The sequence below is a fragment of the Melanerpes formicivorus genome, unplaced genomic scaffold (genome assembly GCF_026170545.1).
Source record: "Melanerpes formicivorus ecotype bairdi unplaced genomic scaffold, bMelFor1.0.p_v2 SCAF_12, whole genome shotgun sequence".
Classification (NCBI taxonomy): Eukaryota; Metazoa; Chordata; class Aves; order Piciformes; family Picidae; genus Melanerpes; species Melanerpes formicivorus.
In genome coordinates, this window is record NW_027142364.1 from 13,885,570 (window position 1) to 13,913,475 (window position 27,906).

Sequence of the window (27,906 nt, forward strand, 5' to 3'; positions counted from 1 at the left end):
TCATTACCTTCGTAGCCCTAAATCTCTTCCTCATCTCTGAGCAGCTGCACTTCACTAGTGGTCTAATCGCGGTAGAGTAAACCGTAGCCTTAATTTCTCTTTTCTTCCCTTACTGCTTTGTCCCCCCACTAAGCAAGGAGATTTGCAACCCTGGAGCCCTGATCCGTCCCTTCCCGCCTAAGTGAGCCGGGACAGACCACGCAAAGAAACCTCTGGGGGAATGAGAGCAGACTCCATTTCCCGGCGTGCCTCGAGGGGCGGCCCGGCTTGCGCGCCTGCGGCGGGGCGGAGCGGAGAGGGGCGGGCTGGGGGTGTGTAAGATGGCGGCGCTCGGAGCGTGGGGTTCGGTGGCCGTGCCCGCGCGGCTGTGCCGGGTGGTGCGGGCGCTGTGCGGCTGGCGAGCGCGGCGGGGGATCGGGCAGGACGTGAAGGCCGCGGGCGGTACGTGAGAGGGGGCGCGGAGGGGATCCCCACTCGGCCTTGCCTCAGGGACTGTAGCGCCTGTGTAGCCGCCCTTAGTCTCCGTGGGGGCTGAGGGAACGGAAGCGGGGCGGGTAAGAACGGGTGGGTGTGCTGCCGGCGCGGAGAGGCCCGGCAAGGTCTGGGTGAGGCGTGAGGGGCTGCAGCTGTACCTTCGCCTGAGTGGAGACCATGGCATGACTGCCGTTGTCTCTTCTTTCCTCCACTCCTGTTGAGGCTTCCCTTTTAGCCGGGTTAACAGCCTGTGAACTTTCCCCCCAGAAGGAGAAGCTGCCAGGCCGTCATTCACGGATGAAGCGGTTCAAAACCTGCTGTACAAAATGACAGGGCTCAACCTGCAGAAAGTCTTCAAACCGGTGAAAATGGAGCTTAAACCGCCCAAGTACAAGCTGATGACGGAAGCGCAGCTGGAAGAGGTAGGCTGCTCGGCCTCCTGGTGTTGGTTTTAGCAAAAAGTCTGTAACAGCCCATATGGCTGCTGTCTTTGATGCTGCTGTTGGAAGCACGTTAGTTCCTTCCTTTTATGTGGTTTCCTAAATGGGTGAAAATTGGGTGTTTATTTACCTATGTTTTCTCAGTTTTAGTGGAAGATGGCAGGAGATGGGATGCTTTTTTTCTTGTGCACTGGTTCTCCTTATTATCCTCTTCCCCTGTGCTTCCAAATGGTGTTAAATATCATCATCTGATGTTTAAATTATAGCCCTGGAACTCCTTTGGCTATGGTCTAGGATGGACTAATTTCTTCTGTAACCTCACTAAGGACATAGAGTGTGTCATCAGTAAGTTTGCAGGTGACACCAAGTTAGGTGGCAGTGTGGATCTGCACGAGGGTAGGGAGGCTCTACAGAGGGACTTGGATTTGTGGGACAGTGTTAATGGGATGAGCTTCAACAAGGCCAAGTGCCAGGTGCTGCACTTGGGTCACAGCAACCCCAAGCAATGCTACAGGCTTTGGGAAGTGTGGCTGGAAAGCTGTCTGGCAGAAAGGGACCCGGGGTTCTAATTGACAAGCAGCTGAATATGAGCCAGCAGAGTGCCCAGGTGACCAAGAAAGCCAATGGCATCCTGGTTTGTATTAGAAATACTGTGTCCTGCAGCTGTAGGGAAGTGATTGTCCCCCTGTACTTGGCACTGGTGAGGCCACAGCTCAAGTACTGTGTTCAATTTGGGGCACCAAAGTACAAGAGAGATGTTGATGTGCTGGAGTGAATGCAGAGGAGACCAACAAAGCTGGTGAAGGGCCTGAAGATTAAATCTTCTCAGATGCAATTAGCGATAGAACAAGAAGGAATTGCCTCAAGCTGCAACAGGTCGGTTTAAACTGGACATTAGGAAGAAATTTTTCACAGAAAGAATAGTCAGACATTGAAATAGGTTGCTCAGGGAGGTGGTTGAGTTAACAATCCTCAATGTGTTTATAGGTTGTTTAGATGCAATGCTTGGGGGCATGGTTTAGGGGTGAACTTTACAGAGAGTGGTGGTGAATGGTGCCACACCCAGCTGGCATCCAGTCAGTAGTGGAGTCCCCCAGGGATCAGTGCTGGGCCCTGTGCTCTTTAACATCTTTATTGATGATCTGGATGAGGGCATTGAGTCGATCATCAATAAATTTGCTGACGACACCAAGCTGGGGGCAGGAGTTGATCTGCTGGAGGGTAGAGAGGCTCTGCAGAGGGACCTTGACAGGCTGGACAGATGGGCAGAGTCCAAGGGCAGGAGACTGAACACATCCAAGTGCTGGGTTCTGCACATTGGCCACAACAACCCCATGCAGAGCTACAGGCTGGGGTCAGAGTGGCTGGAGAGCAGCCAGGCAGAGAGGAACCTGGGGGTACTGGTTGATAGTAGGCTGAACATGAGCCTGCAGTGTGCCCAGGCAGCCAGGAGGGCCAATGGCATCCTGGCCTGCATCAAGAACAGTGTGGCCAGCAGGAGCAGGGAGGTCATTCTGCCCCTGTACACTGCACTGGTTAGGCCACACCTCGAGTACTGTGTCCAGTTCTGGGCCCCTCAGTTTAGGAAGGAGGTTGACTTGCTGGAACAAGTCCAGAGAAGGGCAACAAAGTTGGTGAGGGGTTTGGAACACAAGCCCTATGAGGAGAGGCTGAGGGAGCTGGGGCTGCTTAGCCTGGAGAAGAGGAGACTCAGGGGTGACCTTATTGCTCTCTACAACTACCTGAAGGGAGGTTGTAGCCAGGCAGAGGTTGGTCTCTTCTCCCAGGCAGCCAGTACCAGAACAAGAGGACACAGTCTCAGGCTGTGCCAAGGGAGGTTTAGGCTGGAGGTCAGGAGGAAGTTTTACACAGAGTGATTGCCCATTGGAATGGACTGCCCGGGGAGGTGGTGAAATTGCCATCACTGGAGGTGTTCAGGAGGAGACTTGACAGGGTGCTTGGTTGCATGGGTTAGTTGGTTGGGTGGTGTTGGATGATAGGTTGGACACGATCTTGAAGGTCTCTTCCAACCTGGTTTATTCTATTCTAGTGGCTGGACTTGACCCCAAGGGTCTTTTCCAACCGGAATAGATCTGTGATTCTGTAACAGCTATATACAAATTATTGAATGTGGTTTATGCATTGGTGGAAACTTGCTATGGAAAAATACCTGAAATAAACTTGGTGTTTGCAGTTGTATGTGTAGATTTCAGTTTTGGAACTTCCTCTAGCATTTGCCCAGTGTATTGTTCATGTGTGATTCATTTACCTGGAGACTGAATTAGTGTCTTGCTTCTCAACTGCATAAAAAAACCCCAGAAGATAAATAAATCTTTAAATACAAATACTTGTTCTAAAGTTGTTACCTTTCCAAGAGGATGATTATATTTAATTGTGGAACGAAACTTCTTTTTTTCTCCAAGGCCACAAGAAAAGCCATTGAGGAAGCTAAAGAAAAACTAAAGATGCCCCCTGTTTTGAAGGAGAGAGAGCCAATTGATGATGTCTTAGCAGAAGACAAATTCCTTGAAGGAACTGAAACCACAAAATATGTGTTCACAGATACAACTTACTCTGTTCCACATCGTGTAAGTAAGAATGAATGTATTTTAAGAGCTTTTTGTTCTTAATTTCAAAATAAGCTTTAAGTTTAAAGTAGCTGCAGCAGTGGCAAAAAGGTTGAGGAGCTACAAATTCTATCTGGCACAGGGCAAAATGTATTTTTATATCTTTACTTCTAACTGGTAATGATAAATTATGTTGTGGTGCTCAAAACCAGGTTGGGAGGGGCAGCTGTGGGATAGTTAATTATGTCAAAAGCAGGTGTTTATACTATGCAAGGACTGTGGAGATCACCTGTACTTCCTTGAAGCTTCCTGTGGAATCAGATTGTTTAGTACTCTGCATAAACCAAAAGATGAAGCTACTTCATAGTTGTAAAGATCTGGTAGAAAGCTGAGTAAGTGATAAATGAATTTATGGGAAAGCTGTGAAGAAGTAGTTGTCAAATAGAATAGTGGAGTGTAGGGATGAGGATTTCATTGTATAGTGAAAAATCTAGATTGTCTTAAGTACTAGTAGGAAGAGACTGGAAAAGTTCCTAACAAAAGGTTATAATTCTGAGAAGTCTCTGTGGATCAAACATGCATATAGTAATGATCTTGTGAGATGAACTGCCAAGTCTTCCATCTGAGAGACATCTCCAGGAACCTGCTCTTTATTCTTGTGCCTCAATGTAATAAAAACTCTCTTCCCAGCAGACTTTCCTGTCTGTATGTTTGTGAACAGATCTGAGAATAGTGTTTTCTTGCTTGTGTTTTTGATTTCATGGCTGCCCTTCCTTGATTGTAGCACCTACCTCTGAAACAAAGTTAAAAGCACAGTGCGCTTGCCTTCGTAATTTAATGTTGCTGTTAAATGCCTAAAATCAGGCCAGCAACAAGGCTAACTCCTTTCTCTGGGTGTTGGTTACATCACGTGTCTAAACTTCACAGAGTTGTAGTTCTTAGTGTAGGCATGTGCATACTTATGTCATAAAACTGAGTTGGAAATGTGGCACTTCTTTAGCAGGTACCAAGGGAGAAATGATGAATCTGGCACATAGCAAAAGTCAATTAAACTGGTATTAGTGTGAGTTTAGGTACAGAATTTTATTTGCCAAAACCCAATCTGTTTTTTTGCAGTGGTTCTGTCTATGAAGAGAGGAACTTTGGGGGATAATGTTTTGGTTTTCCCTTCTTCTCAGGAACGTTTCATTGTCGTTAGAGAAACGAACGGTGTATTACGCAAAGCAACCTGGGAGGAGCGAGACAGAATGATACAGATATTTTTCCCAAAAGAAGGGCGCAGAGTTATTCCCCCTGTAGTATTCAAGGATGAAAACCTTGTGGTAAGATCTTCCTGGTTTTGAAACGCATCATTTTAATGTAATTGTGCTCTTTTTAGTCAGTGTGGCTCTGAATCTAGTCTGCTTCTATATTTTAAGCTGCTTGAGTTCTCTTTTGAAAAATTGCTTATCATTGTAGCTTGAAATACTTGAAAGTTCTAGTGTAGGGGCAGATACATCATGAGTCGGTGTAAGTAAATGTTCTGTCATAGTAGAAATCCTCACTGATGAAATCCACACCAAGGGCAAATCCTGCCTGACCAACCTGGTTGCCTTCTATGAGCAGGTGACGAAATTAATAGATGAGGGGCGAGCAACTGATGTCATTTACCTGGACCTGAGCAAAGCCTTCAACACTGTCCCACACCACATCCTGGTCTCCAAACTGGTGACATTTAGAATAAAACATTTATTTAGAATAAACCAAACCAGGCTGGAAGAGACCTTCAAGATCATTGCATCCAACCCATCAACCAATCCAACCCACCCAAACAGCTAACCCATGGCACCAAGCACCCCATCAAGTCTCCTCCTGAACACCTCCAATGACGGCAACTCCACCACCTCCTTGGGCAGCCCATTCCAATGGGCAATCACTCTTTCTGTATAGAACTTCTTCCTAACATCCAACCTGAACCTCCCCTGACGCAGCCTGAGACTGTGTCCTCTTGTTGTGGGACACATGGGCTTGATGGGTGGACCACTAGATGGATAAGGAACTGGCTTGATGGCCACACCCAAAGAGTGGCTGTCACTGGCTCCATGTCCCAGTGGAGGCCAGTGACAAGTGGAGTCCCTCAGGGATCAGTCCTGGGACCTGTCTTGTTCAGCATCTTTGTGGGTGACATGGACAGTGGCATTGAGTGCACCCTCAGCAAGTTTGCTGATGACACCAAGCTCTGTGGTGCAGCAGACACACTGGAGGGAAGGGAGGGCATCCAGAGGGACCTTGACAGGCTGGAGAGGTGGGCATAAGCCAACCTCATGAGGTTCAATAAGAGCAAGTGCAGGGTCCTGCATCTGGGTCGAGGCAATCCCAGGCACAAATACAGCCTGGGCAGTGACTGGCTGGAAAGCAGCCCTGAGGAGAGAGACTTGGGGGTGCTGGTGGACAAAAAGCTCAACATGAGCTCTCAAGTAGACAGATTACTACTCTTTTCTATCCACCTGGTGTTTCTGGAAACACCACATCCCCACCAGTGGAAACAGGTCCATTTAATTTACTTTTAAGAAATTCAAGATTTTTTCCATACTGTAGAAACTATCCCCAGCAAAGTGAGGAAAAAAAAAAACAAACAACAAACAGGAATAGGGAGTTATCACAAATGGAACACAACATTGGCTTTGCACTTGCAGCCCGCAAAGCCAATCAGATCCTGGGCTGCATCAGGAGAAGTGTGGCTAGCAGGTTGAGGGAGGTGATCCTCCCCCTCTACTCAGCTCTGGTGAGACCCCACCTGGAGTACTGTGTCCAGTTCTGGAGCCCCTATTACAAGAGGGATGTGGAGGTGCTGGAATGTGTCCAGAGAAGGGCCACGAGGACGATCAGAGGGCTGGAGCACCTCTCCTATGAGGACAGACTGAAGCAGTTGGGGCTATTCAGTCTGGAGAAGAGAAGGCTCCGAGGTGACCTAATTGTGGCCTTCCAGTATCTGAAGGGGGCCTACAGGAAGGCTGGGGAAGGACTTCTCAGGATCTCAGGTAGTGATAGGACTAGGGGGAATGGAATGAAGCTGGAGGTGGGGAGATTCAGGCTGGATGTGAGGAGGAGGTTCTTCACCATGAGAGTGGTGAAGCCCTGGAATGGGTTGTCCAGGGAGGTGGTCGAGGCCCCGTCCCTGGGGGTGTTTAAGCCCAGGCTGGATGAGGCTCTGGCCAGCCTGATCTAGTGTGGGGTGTCCCTGCCCATGGCAGGGGTGTTGGAACTAGATGATGCTTGTGCTCCTTTCCAACCCTGATACTAAGAAATTATGTGTAATCTGACAACATAAGCTGTTTTTTTCAGAAGCAAAAATCAAGGCGCATTGTATCAATGTCATTAAGGCAGTTACTATACTTGGACCTGTTTTGTCTTGTGATGAAGGGGATAATCAGTCTAAGTGTTGCCCAGAGCAGAAACACTGTGGCTGCTTTTTGGAAGTGTTGGAACAGCGTGATAAGGAATCTCTTGCTGAATTTGAACTCTTGTTTTAGGCTGTATTTCAGCAAGACCGTCATGAGGATCTCCTGAACAGGTGCATTGCTCAGTTTGAGCCAGATTCACCAGACTATATCAGAGTGAGTTCATTTGTCATTTTTCTAGGTAGGAAAATATTATTAGGGAAGAACTTCTGGGTTTGTTTTGCAAACATAAGGATTATCTGGGGATCACAGGTAGTGTTCATATATGTTCTTTTTTCCCTATATAGATTACCTGCTATCCTTGTGATGAGCTTTGTGTTGTGGGTGGGTTTTTTGGTTTTTTTTAATATCTTCTTGCAGGAAAGTCACAGGATTCTGTTTAAATCATTCTAAGTGATGTATCAGGATTTGAAAGGAGCAGGTTGATAATTGGTGAAGTTAGGTAACTGATGCAGTATTCCTGAGAGCAGTGTACACAAAGTAGTGTTTGTGACAAAGAGCAGGTACAAAAATATACTTCGAGCTGAAACATTTAAATTTAGTAACTAGCTGCTGATGAGTATGTTAAAACTACTCTTGCCTTTAAAGTGTTTACCTCAAGCTGTAGTAGTTCTCAAATGACTGAGAACGTAACTTCTCTTAGGCAATTTTTCAAGTACCTTGTCTTTGGAGTAAAATTTCACATCTTTGCTCTGCATTTTTCTCCTTAAAGAGCAGATTTCAACTTGTCAGTAGTGAAATGAAGGTTCAGAGATGTCCTTTCTTCCCAAAGCTTTCTGTATGTGCCTAGTACTTAACTTGATTTTAACATAAAGGTGTCTGTGGCTAAGCACTAAGAAGTGGGTTATGCCAGTGTTACCCTGACTTAAAAATATATGTAAAGGTTTAAGGTAGCATGGTTCAACTTGTAGCTTGTTCCTGCACTGCAGTGAGATCTGAAAATAGATTGAAAGCTCCTGAGAAGTAGAGGGGAGAAACTCATCAAGCTCTAGCTATGCTAATGGAACTGAACCATTTTCTGAGTCTAGGTTCATCACCGGACCTATGATGACATTGAGAAACATGGCAAATACGACCTGCTCCGTTCCACAAGACACTTTGGAGGGATGGTGTGGTATCTAGTGAACAGAAAGCAAGCAGATGGCTTACTAATAGACATGATCCAGAGAGATTTGTAAGTTGTGTTTGTCACATACTAATTGTGCACAGCACACCACAAAGTACATTCTTTAAGTACTTCAAGAGAAAATAACTGCTACAAATGACCCTTTACTTGTTTTAGGCTGGATGATGCTACAAGTTTAATTACACTCTATCATATGCTTCATCCTGAATGTCCATCAGCAAAAGAAACTAAAGAAGGGAACCTTCAGGGAGTTGATATGATCAAGGTAGGCTTTTCTACTTTGCAGCTACTTAACTACAAAAGAGAAAGCTTTTACACAGCAGAAGCTGATTGAGTAGTCCAGATTTCTCCTTACCTTAAGCAGCAGGCATTTAACTACAGCTGTCTGGCATGCTGGTTTGTGTTGTTTGTTGGTTTTTGGTTAATTCTTGGGTAGTTGTAGCTGCCTGATCTGCCACTGGAATGATGAAATCTCACTGCTCTAAATTGTGCATTAATCTCTCTCCTGCTGTGTTTGCAGGTATTTGCAAAAACTGAGTCACGGAAAGAAGGCTACATCCAGCTGGCCCTTCAGGCTTATGAAGAAGCAATGGCTACCTCTACAGCTTCATGAAATAAACCTTGGTTTTGTCAGTTTTAAGGTTGTCTATAAATGTTCTCTGTACAGGATTCCACAATAAATACTTGAAAGAAGTGACTATTCTAGAAAAATTTTTACTGAAATAGGCCAGAGTGAGGTACTGTAGCAGCTTACTGTTTTCAGAAGTTCTGTTCATGAACTTAATTATCATGACTGGGTTTTAGGGTGATAATACAGCCTGAGGTTAATTCCTTTACTGTTATTCTTTGAATCTAAGTAATTCCCCAGAATTAATTATTGAAGTAAAGGTAAGGCCTGGACAGCTTCATTTACAAAAATGTGTAAGACTACATCTGTCCCTGAAGACATATTACACTTGGATTAGCTAAAAGACCTAAGTGTTGTCTAGAAGAGTAACTGAGCTACTGCCTGTGAATAGATACAAGCAAAATAGCACAGTGCAGAAGTAGCCATGTATCCAAGTGTACATGCTCAGAAGAGGCAGGTTAAAATGTTAATGCTTGGCTGCTGTGTGCCCATTTGCAATACATACTTACTAAAGCTGAGTTAAGGTAGTACTACTAGTAAAAGGAGAATAGAGGAATGGAATGTTTAAAACTTTATTTAATTTTTTGAAGAATGAAAACAGAATCTTAGTATGCACTGGAGCATCTTGAATTTCAACATAGTGAAAGCAAGGTCTTTTTGTACAGGTGCTACATCTACTCTTCTTTCTACATGGGTATGGTCCACTTGCAGTATAAAAATCAAAGTAAGGGAGCACATAGTCCACTGAACTTCATTCCTTTGTTTGGACTAATTGATTTAGTCATCCAAGAGATGTTCACTCATCTAAGATCTCTTCATCCAGGTTGATATCTGTGGTATCAATATCTTCTAGATCTAAATTATCCAAGTCATCTTCCAAGTCCAGAAGTGTCTAGACAAAGAAAAGACCAGATTCAGAGATTAGCCAGCTTATAGAACATGTGATTCTGTGGGCATTCTGCAGAAGATGCTGAGGCAGGCAGGGGGGCACATTATTGTTAAGGTGTAGGGAGAAGCTGCCTTCTTGACAAGAAAGCACCTCAGTGTTGCAGCTTTTTGCCATGTTCTGACCAACTGTGTTTGGACTGCACCCTTTATTTCTTGTAAACCCACAAGGCTGGAGGGACTGGTCTGTTACAGTGTACAGTTTCTGCACACAGAAGGAAGGTATCCATACATTGTACTCAACTTGTCTGGATCTATTAATGCAGAAAGCCACATTTCTAACCCAAAGAGCTCAATCACATTAGTTGGAGGCCTTTAATGTAATACAAACTTAGGGGTTGTGCTTCCCTTCATAAAAATATTTCAGTACCTTCTGCTCTCTTGTTGGAAGCTGATTGGAATTCTGCACAACTGTCTTCATAACTTCCTGTTTAAGAGATGGAACTGGTTCTTCAGCCTTCTAAAGAAAGAGTAAAAAACCAAAACAAAACAGCAAATAATAATTAGATGACAGCAGACCAGTGGTTCTCTTTCAGTTTCCCCCAGTAATTTCTAAACCATAACTTCACCAACAGTGAGCCTTCTAGTCTTCACTCTACTAGAGGTGACTTTCTCAGCCCAGTTTATTTCAAGCAGTTGATGATGAAACTCCTACAATGAAAACAACCTTCAGAACATTACTGGTTGTTTTCAAATACTGAGGTAGTGTTAAAAAAGAGGTGAGTTTCCCTGTCCTTAGCAGGAAGGTCATTAGGTTACTGGAACATCACTCTTGCTGGGCTTTGTGTCCCATACCTCATGACAGTTTAACACCCTTCTCTCTTTGCTGCTGCATTAGTTTTATATCAAGAAAATTCATCAGCTAACACAATTACTTAAGCACTGGTACTATTCAATTAACCATATTTAGTTTCAATATATAATTATCTCCTAGAAAACTTGCCCTAGTCTGTTTCAGCTGTAACAGACAACTGTTTAAGAATTTCAATGCAATGATGAACTGCATGCTAAGATATGCTTCTCACATGCAAATAATGGCAGGGGTTTGAAGCGATCTCTGGAGATCATCCAGGCTCCCTGCTAAAGCAGCATCACCCACAGCAGGTTGCCTAGGATCACAATACCCAGGTAGGTTTGGAATCTCTCCAGAGGAGACTCTGCAACTTCTTTGGGGAGCCTGGTCCAGTGCTGTGGCACACTTATACAGGAAAGAAGTTTTTCCTCGTGGTCAGGTGAAACCTCCCGGGTTCCAGTTTGTGCCCACTGCCCCATCCTATCACTGGGCACTACTAAAAAGAGTCTGGCCCCATCCTCTTGGCACCTTGTCCCATAGATATTGGTGCTTTTCAGCTTCTAATGCAAATTAGTTCTAAGCTGCTTTAATTTTTCCAAGACTGCTATCTTCTTTAAAAATGCACACACAAGTTTGGTTTTGCTTTATGATACTTGCTTTGATACACAAGCAGCAGTTACTAAGGCTACTTCAAGCTAAATTCTCTGAAGTGTCAACAAAGTTTTGCAGTGCATATCCTCGGAGATAAAAATACAGAGACATAATGGAGAGCAATGACTTCCTGTTTTGCCCTCTGCTTCCACTGCAGTTCTTTTGAATGTTTATAACCTCAGGAGCTGTGCTAACATCACTGTCTTCAAGAAACGCTCACATTCAAATATAAATAGTATTTGACATGAGCAAGAAGTGGAAGTTATCAGCTTGTTTCACATCTGAAAAGCATTTTAAGTGTTCATTTCAGTTTGTAGTTTTTTCTGCATAAACTTGCAGAACTGAGGTAGTAAAAAAAAAATAACCAGTTTGAGTTACTTTAGCTATTGATTAGAACATATTTACAAGTAATTGAGCAGGATTCCTATCAATTATGTTAGAAAGCATTTTTAATTGCTCTAAGTGCCAGGTTGCAGGTTCCAATTTTTGAGCTTCTGGAAAACTAGCAGCAGTTGAGGCAGTGTTTGTATGTGCCTGTAATGGATTTTCTACAGGACAAACTCATACTGTTGAAAGATAAGTTATCATGCAGGAGAAGTAATTTAACAGTCAAGAAGTCACAGGTTACAGAAGTAGATTGAGAAGTCAGATACAAAAGAACAATGAGCTCAGCTGCAGTATTTGCAGCCAAGTCAGTAAGAGCTGTAATTTGTCCATTACTGGTGAAAAATTCTCCAGGGTAGATGCTACTGTACAATAGCAAAGTTGCCTCTTCCTTAGACTTCACCATTTAGTAGGAACACTGACCTGAGGTGCCATTAATCCGGAAGGCTCAAAGCCTTTTGCTTCTTCAAGTAAGTTTCTTTCTTCATTTGGCTAAAAATAAACACAGTGTCATCAAAATGTGTTTGGGGAATGGGTAAGTGGTTGCACGACTTTCTTAAAGCTGATCTTACACAGCACCAAATGGTTTTCTAGAGATACTAAGACCTCCTGCTTCTTACTTACAGTGACAAGGGGGTATTCTCTGGCTGGCCGCAAGTCAGCAAGGCTCTGTTTAACGTACTCTTCAGCCACAAAAGCTTCTTTCAGTCCAGGGAAAAGATTTTCATATTCTGTAGGATCAGCAAGGGATTCTGCAGCTTTTTGATTGACTTTAGAGAGACTCTCCCGCCACAGTTTGACAACCCTGGAGAAGCAAACTGTAGTTGTTATACACAGCTGATTCTGCCGACTCTGCTCATGCTCTGCGTGTGCTTTGGCGTTACCTTGAGACTTGGCTTGGCAAATACGTCCGTGCAAGAAAAGCAGCTTCTGGGAGACGCCCAGTTTTAATCAGGAGTTCCAAACATGAATCAAGCCTGAAACATTCAGAGGGGATTTTAACCAGTAAATTTAATACAGAGAAATTTTTGTATTAGATTAGCTTTTTACTCTAGCACATTAAAGTGCTTTCACTGCAGATTTTAAAGTAACAGCCACCAGAAAACAGGATCAGCTTTTCTGAAAGGTACCTGCCACAAACTTTCTCCATCAAGTTTTAGGTTAGCTATGGTTAAACATTTGAAAACCTGATGTTCTTTGCACTTGGTAAAGCAGAACAGAACAATCTGAAACTCTTGCTTGCTACTTACTTTCCCTGAAGGAAGTAGCTCATAAATGCAACATTGTTCTTGCCATCTTTCTCTGCTCCTTCGGCTAACTTATTGACCATGTTAGCGTTTCCAGAAGCTGTAGCCAGGAGCAGCAGTCCTCCGTAGTCTTGTGCATGGTGGAGACACTCTTGGGCTAAGCCAAACTGGCATTTACTAATGGCAAGCTCAGCAAGTTGCTTCCATTTCTGTTCTGACTAATGGTACAGAAAAGGTGACAGGGAGAGAAAGAAAACAGAAAACAGGCCTCACATTTCTGAACAGTATTTAAAGGTCTTCAGAGCATTCAACATGAAAAGGTAATTTCCCTTGTGAAGATTCTGTATCCTGTCACTACACCTGTCTTCTGTATGACAGAATTATGATTACTGCAGCTTAGCAGCATGACTCAGTGATACATGCAGATCATTGCACTGCTATACCATCATGCAAAACAAACATTTTTTCATTAAACATGGAGGAAGAAGGTAAATTTGCAAAGTTTATTTCTAAACAGTTGCATCTCTTAAGGCTCCCAAGTTAACCTTCAAAATGTAAGAAAGGCTTTTCTGTCCATAAGTTATCATTCCTTATTACTAACTTGATTAATTTACAGCAGGAACTGAGAGATCAATTCTGTCAATCTTCCCAGTGCATTGGTCTAAGTTTTTCAAGGCTGGAACAAAGGCTTAGAGCTTTCAGACCCATCATTCCTCCTCTCACTGTTAAACACAGGAGATTAAGGCTTGGCCCTTGATTCAAGTTTTGTATTCTCAAGGAGTTTGTGTAGCTTTTCAAGCAGACATTTTTCTGTCCCCATCCCTCAGCTTAGATTCCTTTGAATTACAGGCAGAACAACCTTATTGAGGAAGCTGGAGGCATTTGTATGATGTTCAGGGAGTCGTATTGTATCCCCACACACCTCTGTCTTTCCTCCCAGGGCCTATAAAATTCAAACTAATACTCAGAACTAGTATGAAACACCAAACATTATATGTTTACCTCTGCTTCCACTGCAAGCTGATAGGCTATTTTTAATTCTCCAAGTTGAAGAGCAAGTTCAAAGCGATGCTCTGGATCCGTAGATACTGCAAGAGCTTGTTGTTTGAAGCCCTAGAACAAAAATGTGATCCATCTTTGATCCATCAGGCTAAACAGCATCCTAGATGCTCTTACAAAACCCTCTAAACAGAAGGTTACAGTCTTCTCAAATAAACACAGATGATTAGCAAGAGTTTATGCTTACAGATAACGTGACTGGGTGTTCATAGAATCAAATAATTGACTGGTTTGGGCTGGAAAGGACCTTTAAAGTTCATCCAGCCCAACCCCTCTGCAGCGAGCAGGGACATCTGCAACTACACAAGGTTGCTCAGAGCCCTGTCCAACCTGACCTGGGATCTCTCCAGGGATCTACCACTTCTCTGGGCACCCTGTGCCAGGGTTTCACTTCCTTAATTTTAATGTATTTCTTCTCTCTAGTCTAAATCTCCCCTCTTTCAGTTTAAAATCTTCACCCCTTGGCCTGTCACAATAGCTTAGCAAACTCAATTGGAAATGTAACTAAACTGATTCATTGAGTTTTTGATAATGAGAAGTAGTTTTCTTGCCTGTTTTTCAAGAAAATGTGCAACTCTGGTTCTCTGTTCTCTGGGAATGGTGGGAAGAACTTTGTCAGCCATACCAAAATCTCTCCTCATCACGGCAGTTTGATATTCAAGCACTGAGACGAGCAATGAATAGCTAACAATGTTTAGCTCTTTATCACCCAAATAAAGTCGGTTGTCCTTAGGGATATATCCCAAAAGATACATTGTCCTGAAATAAAATCAAGAATATTAATCTTGAATAGATCCACTCCCAGTCTATAGAAAGGTCCCCTAGTTCTTACAGTAGCAAAAAGTCACATGAAATGATTCTTTTACCATACCTTTATTTAGAATAAACCAAACCAGGTTGGAAGAGACCTTCAAGATCATCGCGTCCAACCCATCAACCAATCCAACCCACCCAAACAGCTAACCCATGGCACCAAGTACCCCATCAAGTCTCCTCCTGAACACCCCAAATGATGGCGAATCCACCACCTCCCTGGGCAGCCCATTCCAATGGGCAATCACTCTCTCTGTATAGAACTTCTTCCTAACATCCAACCTGAACCTCCCCTGGCGCAGCCTGAGACTGTGTCCTCTTGTTACAGTATCACAGTATCACTTAGGTTGGAAAGGACCTCGAGGATCATCGAGTCCAACCTATCAACACAGACCCCATGACTAGACCATGGCACCAAGTGCCACGTCCAATCTCCCCTTGAACGCCTCCAGGGTCGATGACTCAACCACCTCCCTGGGTAACCCGTTCCAATGCCGAATGACTCGCTCGGTGAAGAACTTCCTCCTCACCTCGAGTCTGAACCTCCCCTGGCGCAGCTTGAGACCATGTCCCCTTGTTCTGGTGCTGGTTGCCTGGGAGAAGAGGCCAACCCCCTCCTGGCTACAACCACCCTTCAGGTAGTTGTAGAGGGCAATGAGGTCACCCCTGAGCCTCCTCTTCTCCAGGCTAAACAATCCCAGCTCCCTCAGCCTCTCCTCATAGGGCTTGTGTTCAAGGCCTCTCACCAGCCTTGTTGCCCTTCTCTGGACAGGCTCAAGTGTTTCGATGTCCCTCTTAAACTGAGGGGCCCAGAACTGTTCTGGTACTGGGTGCCTGGGAGAAGAGACCATCATCTGCCTGTCTACAACCTCCCTTCAGGTAGTTGTAGAGAGTGATAAGGTCACCCCTGAGTCTCCTCTTCTCCAGGCTAAGCAACCCCAGCTCCCTCAGTCTTTCCTCATAGGGCTTGTGTTCCAAACCCCTCACCAACTTTGTTGCTCTTAATGTATCATACATACACATTCACATTACACTACTCTTTACTCTACCCAAGATTACCACCTCAGAACATGCATGAACATGAGATGCAACAAAACCAGAAGTGCACAGCAAGCAGCTGACAAGGTTCACCTTGTTAGAACCTATAATGCTTGGTTGCAACTTGAGGCAGCAGCTTACCTGTCTAAGTGGGCAATGGTGACAATTTCTCCGCCAACATAGTAGTTGAGTCTGTTCACAGAACTGGTGTAAATAAAGCAGTCGCCAACCCACAAGCCTGTTTTCACAATCTCCTGAATCTCACCCAGAACCTGCAAATTGAATTTCATTTAATTACATACCTAAAAAAGTATTTTTAGGTAACAGTAAGACTACTGCTTTTTCATATTATACTTAAGTAAATACTTAAGCAAGATGCGAAAACGTTTAGGTACAGGTTGGAAGTACTTAAATCATGCTTCTAGTTTTACAAAAACGCTGTAAGCATACAAAATCTCTGCCTTAATAATTAGCTAAACCAATGGCAAATCCAGGAAACAGAAAACCAAACTAAGCATTAAGCAAGATAACAGAAGACAAATTTCACAAGACAAGCTGTGTTTCTGGCATTTCACAACATGAGATTTTTCACTTGTTCTCAAATTTAAAACACATTCCAAAATTCAGAAACTGCAGGCAAAGTTTAAGGTATGTAGACATACTACATGAGTGTGTGCTTTAAAAATAAGCTCTGTAACTCTGTGAGAGTAGTAAACAGGTATGTGGAGAAACACAAGCACCAGGTTCTGTCATACTGGGATTCCATGAGGGATACTCTCCACAAGGAGCCCCCAAAATATAACTAACGGTGTTTCTCAGGCAGACATATGCTAGGCAGACTGTATGTGAAGGACTAGATCTGCTATACTCTGGGGAGGCCTGCTTCAATGGCCTGTAATCCTCTTCTATTTTTAAAAAGCAGGTACCTCAAAAGCATCTTCAATTCCATCTTCAGTGACACCTTCATGTGTTTCTTGGGCTGCTGCAACTTTTTCTGACAGGTATTTCAGAATGAAGAATGACTCCTCTGTAGCAATGCAGACGAGCTCACCCGAGTCAGACCAGAAAATCTGTATCATCCAAATCAGTAATGGCACAGTTTGAGACCCCAGATTAAGAAAGGAGGATGCATTAAATTAAAGTTAAAACATAGTAACTCTAACACAAGCTTTAGGACTTGAGAAGCCAATATACAGAGGGATTTCCCCCACACACTTCTGCTACAGGACTGAAATAAGTTATTACTTAATGACTGACAGCCTGGCTTCATCCAGAAAACCAGCAGTCTAGTACAGACCAAAACCAAACCACAAACTAACAAACAAACCAACCAGTAAACACAGAGAGGTAAGTACCTTCAGTCCCACCTAGAAACTTACGTGCTTGGGCTGAATTTCAATTCTGCGAATCAGTTCTGTGTTTTCCCAATCATAAAACGCCAAACCATTGACAGATCTGACTCCCAACAGGAAGCCACCATAAATACCTGCAAGAAAATAAAGGTGTAAGAAATCTACACTCTGCAAAAAGAGTGCCAATGTGCTTATTTTAAATGCAAACACTCACCTTCTGCTCCAAAATCAGGCTTGAAGGACTTCTTCTCCTTGAAATTTTTAAAGATCTTTACAACACTGTTGCTCTCCCTGATCGCATATCTGAAGAGAGATGACATTGTAAAAAAGATAATCATTCTACTTCCAAAGTGGCAAATTACTGAAAGCATAACCTGCTACAAAACAACTGCCTTTGATTTACCTTCAAAAATCAGCAGCATGCTGCAAATGCAAAAGATTAAAGCAGGACAGCTAATGAATGTATCTTCAAGCCAGTTTACTATTTGCACAGCCTGTAAACTAGCAGCAGCAAATCTCAGTTAATACAAAGGGGAAAAAAAAAAGAGCCACACTTACTCTGAAGAATCATGTGCCCATACAAATTCCTGTGCAGAGCCAAAGCTCTTGTTTCTCAGAGCCATAGCTGTGTAGATGATGTATTCACCATCACCACACACCACTACAAACCTAGAATGGGAGAAAGATGCATTTGTCAGGTATCTGTGTTCAGTTTCATAGGCATGATCAAAGAAAGAAGTAATCTGAAAAGTTAGAGGCCCCTAGTCCAATATAGCCATGTAAAAGCAGACAAAATGAAAGAGCTTTGTTTACTCCAAAAGAGCCACAGAACTGGATTTTCTTCTGCATCATCTTGTTAGCTACTTGCTATTCCGTCCTCCTTCTAGACTCTGAGTGGCTTTTGTACCTTGTATCCCTCTGATTTCAATCTGGCTTACATGTTAACAACAAAAAACAATTCAAGAAAGTGATAAAAGCATGTGGTTTGCTGGTATTACACATTTTGGTTGCATAATTCTTCCTCTACCTACAGTGTCCAGCTTGTCTGTTTAACCAGCTTTTACCTGTGAAGCCCATCTATTACCCTGATTTTACAGTAGCTCCAATGCACCTGTTCTCTGCCAGCACACACAGAACCCTTTCTTGTTTTCCTCATTCAAATAGACTTCCAATATCTAAATAAAATAAAAAGACATCAGAAATGTTGAAGTATTTTGTTATGAAATCTGTTACCGTCCATTAGGATTGTGCTGAATTGTCTGAGGATAGATTTCACAGCTCCCCATATCCTTTACTGCCAGTGGCAATCTCTCTCCATCTTTGATTTCAGCATCTCCCATAGCTTTCAAGTTAGCCTGTTGGACCTCTGAATGCTTAGCCCAAATGATTTTTCCATTTGCATCCATGGACATGGCAGGCTCTTCACGACCAAGCTAGAAAGTGTAGCATAAGAATTTAGCAGATGAAGAAAACACACCGTTGTTCTTTTCAGTTGAATATAATATACAATACAATACAAATCATACAATCAATAAGGTTGGAAAAGACCTCAAAGATCATCAAGTCCAACCTATCACCCAACACCTCATGACTGCTAAACCATGGCACCAAGTGCCACATCCAATCCCCTCTTGAACACCTGGTGTTCTTGAATATCTAGTGAAGCATCCTGGGGCTGCCTAAAAAGGTCAATTAAAATGCCCCATTTTCACTATTTTCACAGAATCAGAAGTCAGTTGCTCTGTACCTAGGACAGTGAGGAACCACCTCTGTTTCAGACTGCTAATCGTACCTTAACAATAATGCTGCCTTCATCATATCCCAAAGCCACATTGTTGGATCCTCTTAAACTGGCCACACACCACACCCTCTCCATGCCATAGTTGAGGGTGCTCTCCAGGCGGTAAGTGCTCGAATGCCAAATGCGCACAGTTCCTAGAGGAAAACAAAAGTTACACCTTCTCTCTCTTCTCTCACTGCCAGAGCGAGGAGGTGTGCAGCCACATGACAAGATGACTTCTACCATAAGATCAAAAGAGAAAATTACCATCTTCAGATCCTGTGATAATGATAGGCAATTCAGGGTGGAAGCTGACACAAGACACATTTTGAGCATGTCCTTCTAGCGTTTGCACACATGTTTTATTCTGGAAAAAAACACACAACAAAAACCACCCCAGGAGTCAAAAGTACATACACAGGTTGCTACATTTTAACTCTCCTTTCTCCCTGCCAAGTCCAAAATTTACCTGAAGATGTATTTTTCTACATTTCTTCTACTAACATTTATTTCTAGGATGCTCAAACAACAGCATCAGACATATTATAAACTATGACTGTATGAAATTTCTTCTCTCCATAAAGAAATATTTATTTCCCTTGACACAGTTGTTTTCCTCTATTTGCAGATGGTTTCTCAGAGCTATGTAGCACAACAGATTACAGCAAAATAGAAAGCTGAGTACACTACAAAAACATGGGAGCAAAACATCTATCTGAATTGAATTACAGGTGAAGACAGATGTAATACTGTCTTGGTTAAGAATGTTTGATCATAGGGTTGTGAAAAAAGCCTAGTCTGCTTGAGGCAACTAAGACTGGACTATGAAAGTCATGTCTACAACTGTATTATGGTGGCAAAATTTCAAGCACTGTTATTATCAGTTATTACTGCAGCATGTACTTTAATTAACAGCATTAGTTTTAACACCTGAGCTCCAAACCAGTATGCTTTAATAACCACCAAGTACTACCTAAGAAAATTACTCTTGCTCTTCATGTACTTGTATATTGGAAGAACTTAAGAGCTCTAGTTTCCAGCAACAGAATTGAAACCCTGGATTCAACATCTCTTTCTCTTACAGCATTCAAGCAAGTCACCTCATGCCCCCTGCAAACTGTCAAGTAGAAGCACGTAAATGTGGGTGCATGCACACATGTGCCTGTGTAAAAGGGCATAGGATGAAAATAGGGAGAAGGAATGGAATAAAGAAAGGGGAAAAATACTAATGAGAATTGAAAGGATTATAGTTAATCAGCATTTACATTTGAAAATAGGAGAGAAGCACCTTAATCCATTAAAAAAATATAGTTCAAAACCAGCGATTACTACATTACAAGAAAAAACCCTTATGGTAACAACAGTAACCTTATGTCAAATTTAATTGTACAAATGAAGGCTGAGGTGTAAATTCACAGCATGTTTTTTCAAAGGTTAACAAAGTTGTGGGTTGGGTTTTTTGGTGGGTTTTGTTTGTTTTGTCATCTTGACTGTGAGATTTTTTTTGTTTAAAATGAAAAACATATCATGAAATATTGTGCCCTTCCTTTCTACCCTTCTTTCCAAGGTGTATTCAAGTCCTGTTCTGTGTCTTCACAAATGGTTTTGCTTTGCCAGTCTACAAAAGTTTATGAAGAATTTACACATACCTGGTAGTCCCAGATCTTAACCAATCGGTCATCTGCACCTGAAATGAGATAGGGCTTGTCCCCTCCACTGTAGTAGTCAATGCAGTTTACTCCTTTCTCATGGCCTTCCAAAGTAAAGTTGGGTGACGAGGAGCCAAGTTGCCACACCTTCCCAGAATAAAAACAACAAAACAAATTGCATGTAGTTATCCACCTTTTGCATCCAGTTCAATGTTGCCAAAGAGTAGGCATTCAGATTGAATTTACAATTTCAGAGATACAGAATATGGAATTTTATCTGTTGAAGAAAAACTGCCTATCAAACTACCAACCCTTCGCCCCAGGTAACCTGAAATAACATGCCAAGTTGTACACACTGTGCTCACACCTCAAAAAAAGGAATTGATTTCTTTCAACTCTTTTTAAAGGACATAAGACCACATAAGACTGTTTGTAAGAAACAGTATCTGTTAATGAAATTAATACAAAAAGCAATCAACTGTTTGTGCACACACAGGCTGCCACAATGTCCTGAATTTCCTTTTCTCAGTTACCTTAAATGAATGACAAACCTCATGCTAAATGAGGACTCAAAACGAGTAGAGTTGTAGATATACTATTATTTTCCCATGATTATTGTATCAAATCAACACTTAAACACACCTATCTCAACATCTAAGGATGTATGAAATCAAACCTGTTTTTTTTACAGCCAACATACTGGTAATTTATAGGGAACATGAGGATGTTTCACTTTTCAGATGACTATAAATGTACAGTCCTAGGTATTTAGTAATAATTTCACAGCAAATAAGGCTCTTTCAACTCTATTATGAGGAGCCAAAGATACCTTGGGAAACAATTCACTAGGCAGCCAACAGCATCAAAATGATGGGAGAAATTCCTTTAGTATTTTGTTTTTCTTAATGCACACAGTTAAAGGCTTTACCTACTACACACATACAGTTTCAATTCTCCCAAATTACTCTTTGACAGTATAACCATCACCCCTCCCCAATGTTACTACGTAATCCAGATGGAAATGTATCACTTCCAGTTTGGAGAACCACATTTCAATGATTAGAGGTGACACACAATCTTGTAAGTCTGATGAATCACTTAGTAAGTGTGTAGAAACTCAACCAATATTCAAGTCTTTGTTAAAAAAAATATATCTATTATTGCAGCTGCTTTTCAGAACTCTGACCTATCTTCCATGCAGTATTACTGATTTGTGTACTGTGGTAATCACTTAATGACTGAAAAAAAAACCCCAAACAAACCCAAAACACAGTTTCTCTACCTTGATTGTCCTATCCAAAGAGGCACTGGCAAACTGATTATTGTCTTTTGGGTTTATGACAATTTGCATGACATAATGGGTGTGTCCTTCAAACACCTGAGAACAAGCCCATTTTTTATCCCAGTCCCAGAGTTTAATGAGCATGTCATCTGAAAAAAAGCACACAACAAAAACAACCAAACTAAGCTCCAGTTAACTCAATATATTCCAATAACTACCATTTTACATTACATAATCCTTAGTAACTTCACATTAAAGACTCCCTCATGCCTTCCTCTTTGAAAGAAAGCACTGCTAATACTCTTATTTTCCTTCTGCAAGACTACCAGTCCTTCTTTGCACAAGTATCACATGAAGTATAAGTTTCTCAAAAAGACTACCCCGTAAAATGGTGATAAAACTAAGAAATATACCTGTCATAAAAAGGAAGATTAAGAATTGATATTAAGGTACTGAATCATTATTCATCTCAAAGTACTGGGCAGATAGTAAAGAACCAGACCTACACTTTGTTCTGCAGCATCTACTCTGATGAGCCCTAAGGAACAGGAATCAAGGACAACCAAGCTGGCTTTCTAGTATTTTTATTCCAAGTGTAAATATATCAGCTTCAACAGCAAACCACAAAACCAGGGTGCTTTGACTCTCCAGGCTCTCTGCACTCTTGCAGAGTTCTGACTGCATTACTAAGGTTTCCAAGAATGAAAACGACTGAGTAGCATGATGTAGGTGTTCTTGGGCAAGATGTGTTGGGATACTGTGCTCTTTCAACCCTGAGTAACATAGATAATATAGAACAAATAACAGAGAACTCAGCAGTACTTTGAGAAAAAAGATGAAAGCTATGTTGCTTCAAGTCAAACTGACAGCTTAAAATATACTCCAATAATTATGCAATTTTTTCAAAGAACATGAATTTGGTGGTGCCAACTCTCAACAGCTGAAAAGGAACCTTTCTTTTGGCAGATAATAAGCAACAAGGTTCTTCATTCTTCTCTGAGAAGAACATAAGCTATTATATCTTAAATTGGAAGTACAGTTGATATTCCACTGAAAAAACACAAATGCATCTGGCAAAGAAATAACATGAAGTGACAAGTGCTGTCACGCTGGCTACTTGCTCAAAGACTCCTGTTCCAGCAGAAAAATGTAAACACTTGAAGAAAGCAGCAGCCTAGAAATAGCTGGTTAATAAATAGCAAAACAGATCAAGGAACTCTTACCGCTGCTTGTCAGTATGAAAGGCTGTGTGGGATGCACAGCAATACAACGAATGTAGTCTGAATGTGCTTCAAACATGTGAACTCTTTCCAAGGTGTTGTAATTAAAAACTCTGATTTGCATGTCATCCTATGAAAGGGAAGAAAACCCACCATTAAAAGAGGTCTCTGTAGAATACAGCTTTTATTCAATGCAAGGTAGTTAGAAAATAAAAACTCCACCATTCAAGAGCCTCTACCAACAAAATAGTTAGGAAAATGTATTTCCTGTACATCACTAATGATTCAAATTATATTTTCATTCAGAAATATATAAATTACCAGTCCTATTCAAAGGCATTATTAATGTTTCATGTGAGAACACAAAAGAAGGTTCTCCATCATAAAATTTATAATGATGCTAATGCTGCGGAGCCAGGAGGAAAGAAGTTTTAGCTCCAAGTCAAGTGAAAAAGTGCTATCAACTTTATTTTCCCAAATGAAATAACATGAAATTTTTAACCCTGTATAGGGCAAAAGACTAGAAACAGAATACTGACACAAAAGCCCTTGGGCATTACCTCAACTTAGACAAAAAGCATTTATTGCATCAAGAAAAATGTGACACCACGACTAGAATAAAACTATTCCTCTCATAGCAGGCTTTCTTAGATGCAAGTAAAAAGATTGATTTTTAATATAACCAAGAACAAAAGTAGAAAGTAACTTCTAAGTCATCTTATCTAATACAGTCAACAGTTACATCTTGGTTAAAGCAGCACTACTAATACCTAGGGTGCCAAGCATGTTGACAGTGAAGTTGAATCTTGTTATTCCTTGCACTATATGCAGTCACCATATTTGGCTGCTCTCCTTTGAAATGAAAAGTTCCAATTTCTAAGCTTACTTAAAAGAGAAAATTTCTGGGAAACTATAGTGAAGTATTCCTTTCTCCTCCACAAGTTCATATCATATTATTAGGCAATGCACAAAGGAATTGCATGAAAACAAAATAAAGCAAGCACTACTGCACAAGGAAATTGTGATAACTTACAGCTCCTGTAACAACCCAGTTCTTCCTTGCCACAAATTTGGCAGCTCTCACTGGCAGGTCACACACTTCAAAAGTCTTAACCAGAGTCTAAAAGTAAAAATATTAAGTTTATAGCACTGGAGAAGATACATTTAGAGATCAGCTCTGTATTGTAATAGTGTCCAGTATGCTGCCTTTGACAACTCTCCAAGAATCCTACACCACTATATGTACAGTTTTTAAAAGAAGCTTACCTGTCCAAGAAGGGAGATATTTGCCTTTTCTGCTCCTTTAATGTGACCTTTACGTTCTCCCTTCATACTTAAGCCAACCCCACCTCTGAATATTTCTGGAGCTGCTGCTCAATTTCAATTATCTGACAGACAGGTAGAAGTCTAACAGTTCCTAAAACCTTCAGTAATATAGATGGCAGGTAGAGATAGAGGCATCTAAGCTTTCATAAGGAAAGGTATTAGCTTGCAAGGAGTCCAGAAAGAACATAACCCTTGAAAATTACATTTCTAGGAAATTAAACATCATTAAAGTCACAGCTAAAATTTTCCTTGTCTATTATTATAGTGACTTTTGTAATAAGGCAGAGGAGAGTTCAGTCAGTGACAGTGATTCAACAGTTCTCTTGTTCATCTTGTATCATATTCATAAACCTGATAGTTATGAACATTTCATAATAAAGGAACACCAGAGCCATCACCTGTGTTTCATGGTTCCAAACACAGACACTGCCATTGTAAAGGCTAGCCAGCATCCATGGCTCCGTGGGATGCAAGTCTACGCTCTTCACCCGGTCAGACCGTGCTGTTAGTTTCCGTTTTATATCAAGTCGGAGAGGCTAGAGAGGGAAAGAATGGAGAATACTTTGTTATTCAGCATCAAACTGACTCAGAAATATAACAGAAGGAAGAAAGTTGAAGTCAAACCTTAAAATAAAAGGTGTCAATACTGCTTTTCAAGTAGACAGACTACTACATTTTCTATCCACCTGCCTATTTGCCTTTGTAGTGGTTTCTGGAAACACCACATCCCCACCAGTGGAAACAGTTCCATTTAATTTACTTTTAAGAAATTCAAGATTTTTTCCATACTGTAGAAACTATCCCCAGCAAAGTAAAAAAAAAACAACAAACAGGAATAGGGAGTTATCACAAATGGAACACAACATTGGCTTTGCACTTGCAGCCTGCAAAGCCAATCAGATCCTGGGCTGCATCAGAAGTGTGGCCAGCAGGTCGAGGGAGGTGATCCTCCCCCTCTACTCAGCCCTGGTGAGACCCCACCTGGAGTACTGTGTTCAGTTCTGGAGCCCCTATTACAAGAGGGATGTGGAGGTGCTGGAATGTGTCCAGAGAAGGGCCACAAGGATGATCAGAGGGCTGGAGCACCTCTCCTATGAGGACAGACTGAAGCATTTGGGGCTGTTCAGTCTGCAGAAGAGAAGGCTCTGAGGTGACCTAATTGTGGCCTTCCAGCATCTGAAGGGGGCCTACAGGAAGGCTGGGGAAGGACATCTCAGGATCTCAAGTAGTGATAGGACTAGGGGGAATGGAATGAAGCTGGAGGTGGGGAGATTCAGGCTAGATGTGAGGAGGAGGTTCTCCACCATGAGAGTGGTGAAACCCTGGAATGGGTTGTCCAGGGAGGTGGTCGAAGCCCCATCCCTGGAGGTGTTTAAGAGCAGGCTGGATGAGGCTCTGGGCAGCCTGATCTAGTGTGGGGTGTCCCTGCCCATGGCAGGGGGGTTGGAACTAGATGATCCTTGTGGTCCCTTCCAACCCTGAATGAAACTACGATACTATGATTTCCCCATTATACATTTATTTCTATTCACTCTCTGAACATTAAGCTTTAGAATGGAGCACTATGTTGCAAGAACTGTGGGGAAGAAAAAGCTTAAATCTTCCCTTCTAAAGAAGGCTTTCACTGTCTACTTTCATCATTGGCAATGTAAAATCCGAGTATTTAAAAGGCATGAAGCAGAGCAAAGCAATTCTCTAAAATATCTGAGGCATTATAGATTCATTTAGACAGTCAAAGACTGCTGAGCTCATTTAACGCTGCTGATACTGTATTCCAGATAATTTAGTGGATAGTATCTGATTAAAGAATGCTGCATGTGTTTAGTAGTAGAGTAAAAATGAAATCTGCAGTTACATATTTTAGACATTGCAAGGATAAAGAGATACCTAGCTATTCCCTAGTACCCATAACTTATGGACTTGACATCTGACAGTAGAGAATGAACTTCTGGTTTATTTCTTCTGCCATAAATACTAGGTAAGTAGGCAAGATAATTCTGTGTGATTCTGTGCTTATTCTTGAATCTGCTCTTATGTACTGCTGCTAAGAAACAGACTGTGGCTCATCTAAGATGTTAACTGCAACATCTATCACACAGAATCATACTGTTCTGTGGTGATTCTGTGTATGTACTCAAAACAGATGTTAGATGGGTTTGACAGATATCACACTAGTAACACAGCCCAAGACATCTGCACTGTGACTTCAAACACAGTAATAGTGACTTTCCTTATTTTAAAGCTATTTAAGTTAAATCACAGAATAACACTATGACTTCTTCAGGTAGCACAAGATCAGGGAAGCCCCAGTCAAAGAGAGCAAGAAGGCCATGTAGGGATATCCCAGGCTTGTCCTGCCTGGAGCCAAACCCAATTCCAGTTCTAGTGCCCTCCCTCACTGTTAACAAAAAAAACACCTTCACAGAACCATAGAATAGTCTTCCTTATATCTAGTCTGAATCTCCCCTTACTATTTTAAAACCATCAGTCCTCGACCTGTTGCAACAGCCCCGGGTAAACAGACTTTTCTCATCTTCCTCATGGGGCTCTTTAAGTATTGAAAACCTGTAATATTGTTTCCTTGGAATCTTCTCTTCTCCAGGCTGAATAACCCTAACTCTGTCCCTCATAGGAGAAGTGTTCTATCCTCTTGATCCTGTCTGTGGCCTCCTCTGGACTTACTCCAACAGGTTCAGGTCCTAAATCACTGAATAACGTCACAACTTTTTCAGGTAGCACAGGAAGGGGAACCTCAGGTGAAACTGAGCAACATGGGCCCTGCAGAGCTGTCCCTGGCTTCTTCCATCCAGAACCAAACCGAACTCCCCCAGAAACGGGCAGCAGCGTATGAAAAGGCCCCGTGACGTCCAGGCTTGGCTCCGCTCGTCCTCCCGGAGCGGCTGCTCAAACCCTCACAACTACGAGGCCTCCCCTCATCAGGCCACATCTAACTGCGCCGGTTTTGGGGGGGGCACGGGTACTGGCGGCAATAGCAGCAGCTGCGCGGTGCAGAGCTGGGCTACCTCACCGAAGCCTCATAAAAAACACCTCAGGACAGACTTGTCAAGCCTCCTGCACCGTGCAGTGCGCTCGGACAGACCCGCTGCAGCGGGGCACTTGTGGAGGCGGCACCCACAGGGATAGCACCCCTCCAGCCCTCCCCATTCAGGCCACGCCGAGTTGCCGGGGATAGGCGTCTGCCCTGCTCCCTGGGCACCAGGCCTCGCTTGTAGAGCGGGCCCCGGACTCACCATGGTAGTGCGTGGCCCCACCGCAGCGCCGACAGCTGAGATGTCGCTACGCCCCGAGCTGGCTCCGACTCTCCGACGTGGAGCTTCCGGGCCCGCCGCTCTCGCGAGAACGACTTCTGTAGTTCCCGCGCCCCGCGAGAGCCGGGCGGCCTGGCGGCATTCCGGGATATGGAGTGAGCAGCGCCCTGCCGCTCCGCGCCTCTAGTGGTGCACGCGCGCTGTCCCCTCACAGCGGCGGAGTTCCCCCTGTGTGTCGGCAGTCGCACTGCAGTCTGTCACCCTGACCCTCTCAGGTGATGGCGGTGGAGAGGTACCGAGCTCTACCCAGTCGTGGGTGTCATAGAGAAGAGAATCGGAATCACAGAATCGTTTTGTTTGAAAGATTATCGAGTGAGACCGTTAACCAGGCACTGCCAACCCGCCGCTAACCCGTGTTCCTCA

General features: G+C 42.7%; 2 protein-coding genes across 4 annotated transcripts; one reads left to right on the forward strand and one right to left on the reverse strand.

The window, feature by feature from the left end:
• Positions 1–310: 310 nt before the first annotated feature.
• Positions 311–8,687, forward strand: MRPS22 (mitochondrial ribosomal protein S22). 2 transcript variants are annotated; one of them, XM_068145458.1, is made up of 8 exons: positions 311–441; positions 742–896; positions 3,338–3,502; positions 4,660–4,803; positions 6,994–7,077; positions 7,950–8,095; positions 8,204–8,312; positions 8,568–8,687. In XM_068145458.1, exons 1-8 carry the CDS (start codon positions 321–323, stop codon positions 8,658–8,660), a joined length of 1,017 nt encoding a protein of 338 aa, XP_068001559.1. In that variant the 5' UTR covers positions 311–320; the 3' UTR covers positions 8,661–8,687. The 2 variants fall into 2 exon arrangements, with proteins under 2 accessions (XP_068001559.1, XP_068001560.1); XM_068145459.1 differs by having other exon boundaries at positions 745–896.
• A 546-nt stretch (positions 8,688–9,233) lies between these two features.
• Positions 9,234–27,570, reverse strand: COPB2 (COPI coat complex subunit beta 2). 2 transcript variants are annotated; one of them, XM_068145457.1, is made up of 22 exons: positions 27,466–27,570; positions 24,613–24,750; positions 23,922–24,008; positions 22,892–23,018; positions 21,669–21,817; positions 20,387–20,533; positions 19,005–19,104; positions 18,750–18,892; positions 18,191–18,390; positions 17,516–17,626; positions 17,172–17,260; positions 16,985–17,091; positions 16,532–16,675; positions 15,747–15,877; positions 14,306–14,513; positions 13,698–13,808; positions 12,699–12,913; positions 12,333–12,425; positions 12,073–12,253; positions 11,872–11,940; positions 9,991–10,077; positions 9,234–9,567 (listed from the first exon to the last, which is right to left on the reverse strand). In XM_068145457.1, the coding sequence occupies exons 1-22, from the start codon at positions 27,466–27,468 to the stop codon at positions 9,472–9,474; spliced, it is 2,736 nt and encodes a 911-aa protein (XP_068001558.1). In that variant the 5' UTR covers positions 27,469–27,570; the 3' UTR covers positions 9,234–9,471. The 2 variants fall into 2 exon arrangements, with proteins under 2 accessions (XP_068001558.1, XP_068001557.1); XM_068145456.1 differs by having other exon boundaries at positions 9,991–10,080.
• Positions 27,571–27,906: the final 336 nt, after the last annotated feature.

Excerpts from the sequence above, each read along its gene's own strand:
- MRPS22 (XM_068145458.1), top strand. The coding sequence starts at position 321 with ATGGCGGCGCTCGGAGCGTGGGGTTCGGTGGCCGTGCCCGCGCGGCTG. Across the intron at positions 442-741 it reads GGACGTGAAGGCCGCGGGCG|AAGGAGAAGCTGCCAGGCCG; the intron begins GTACGTGAGAGG and ends CTTTCCCCCCAG. Across the intron at positions 8,096-8,203 it reads GACATGATCCAGAGAGATTT|GCTGGATGATGCTACAAGTT; the intron begins GTAAGTTGTGTT and ends TACTTGTTTTAG.
- COPB2 (XM_068145456.1), bottom strand. Across the intron at positions 16,676-16,984 it reads TTGAAATTCAGCCCAAGCAC|ATTTTCTGGTCTGACTCGGG; the intron begins GTAAGTTTCTAG and ends TGGATGATACAG. Across the intron at positions 9,568-9,990 it reads TTCCAACAAGAGAGCAGAAG|ACACTTCTGGACTTGGAAGA; the intron begins GTACTGAAATAT and ends TTCTTTGTCTAG.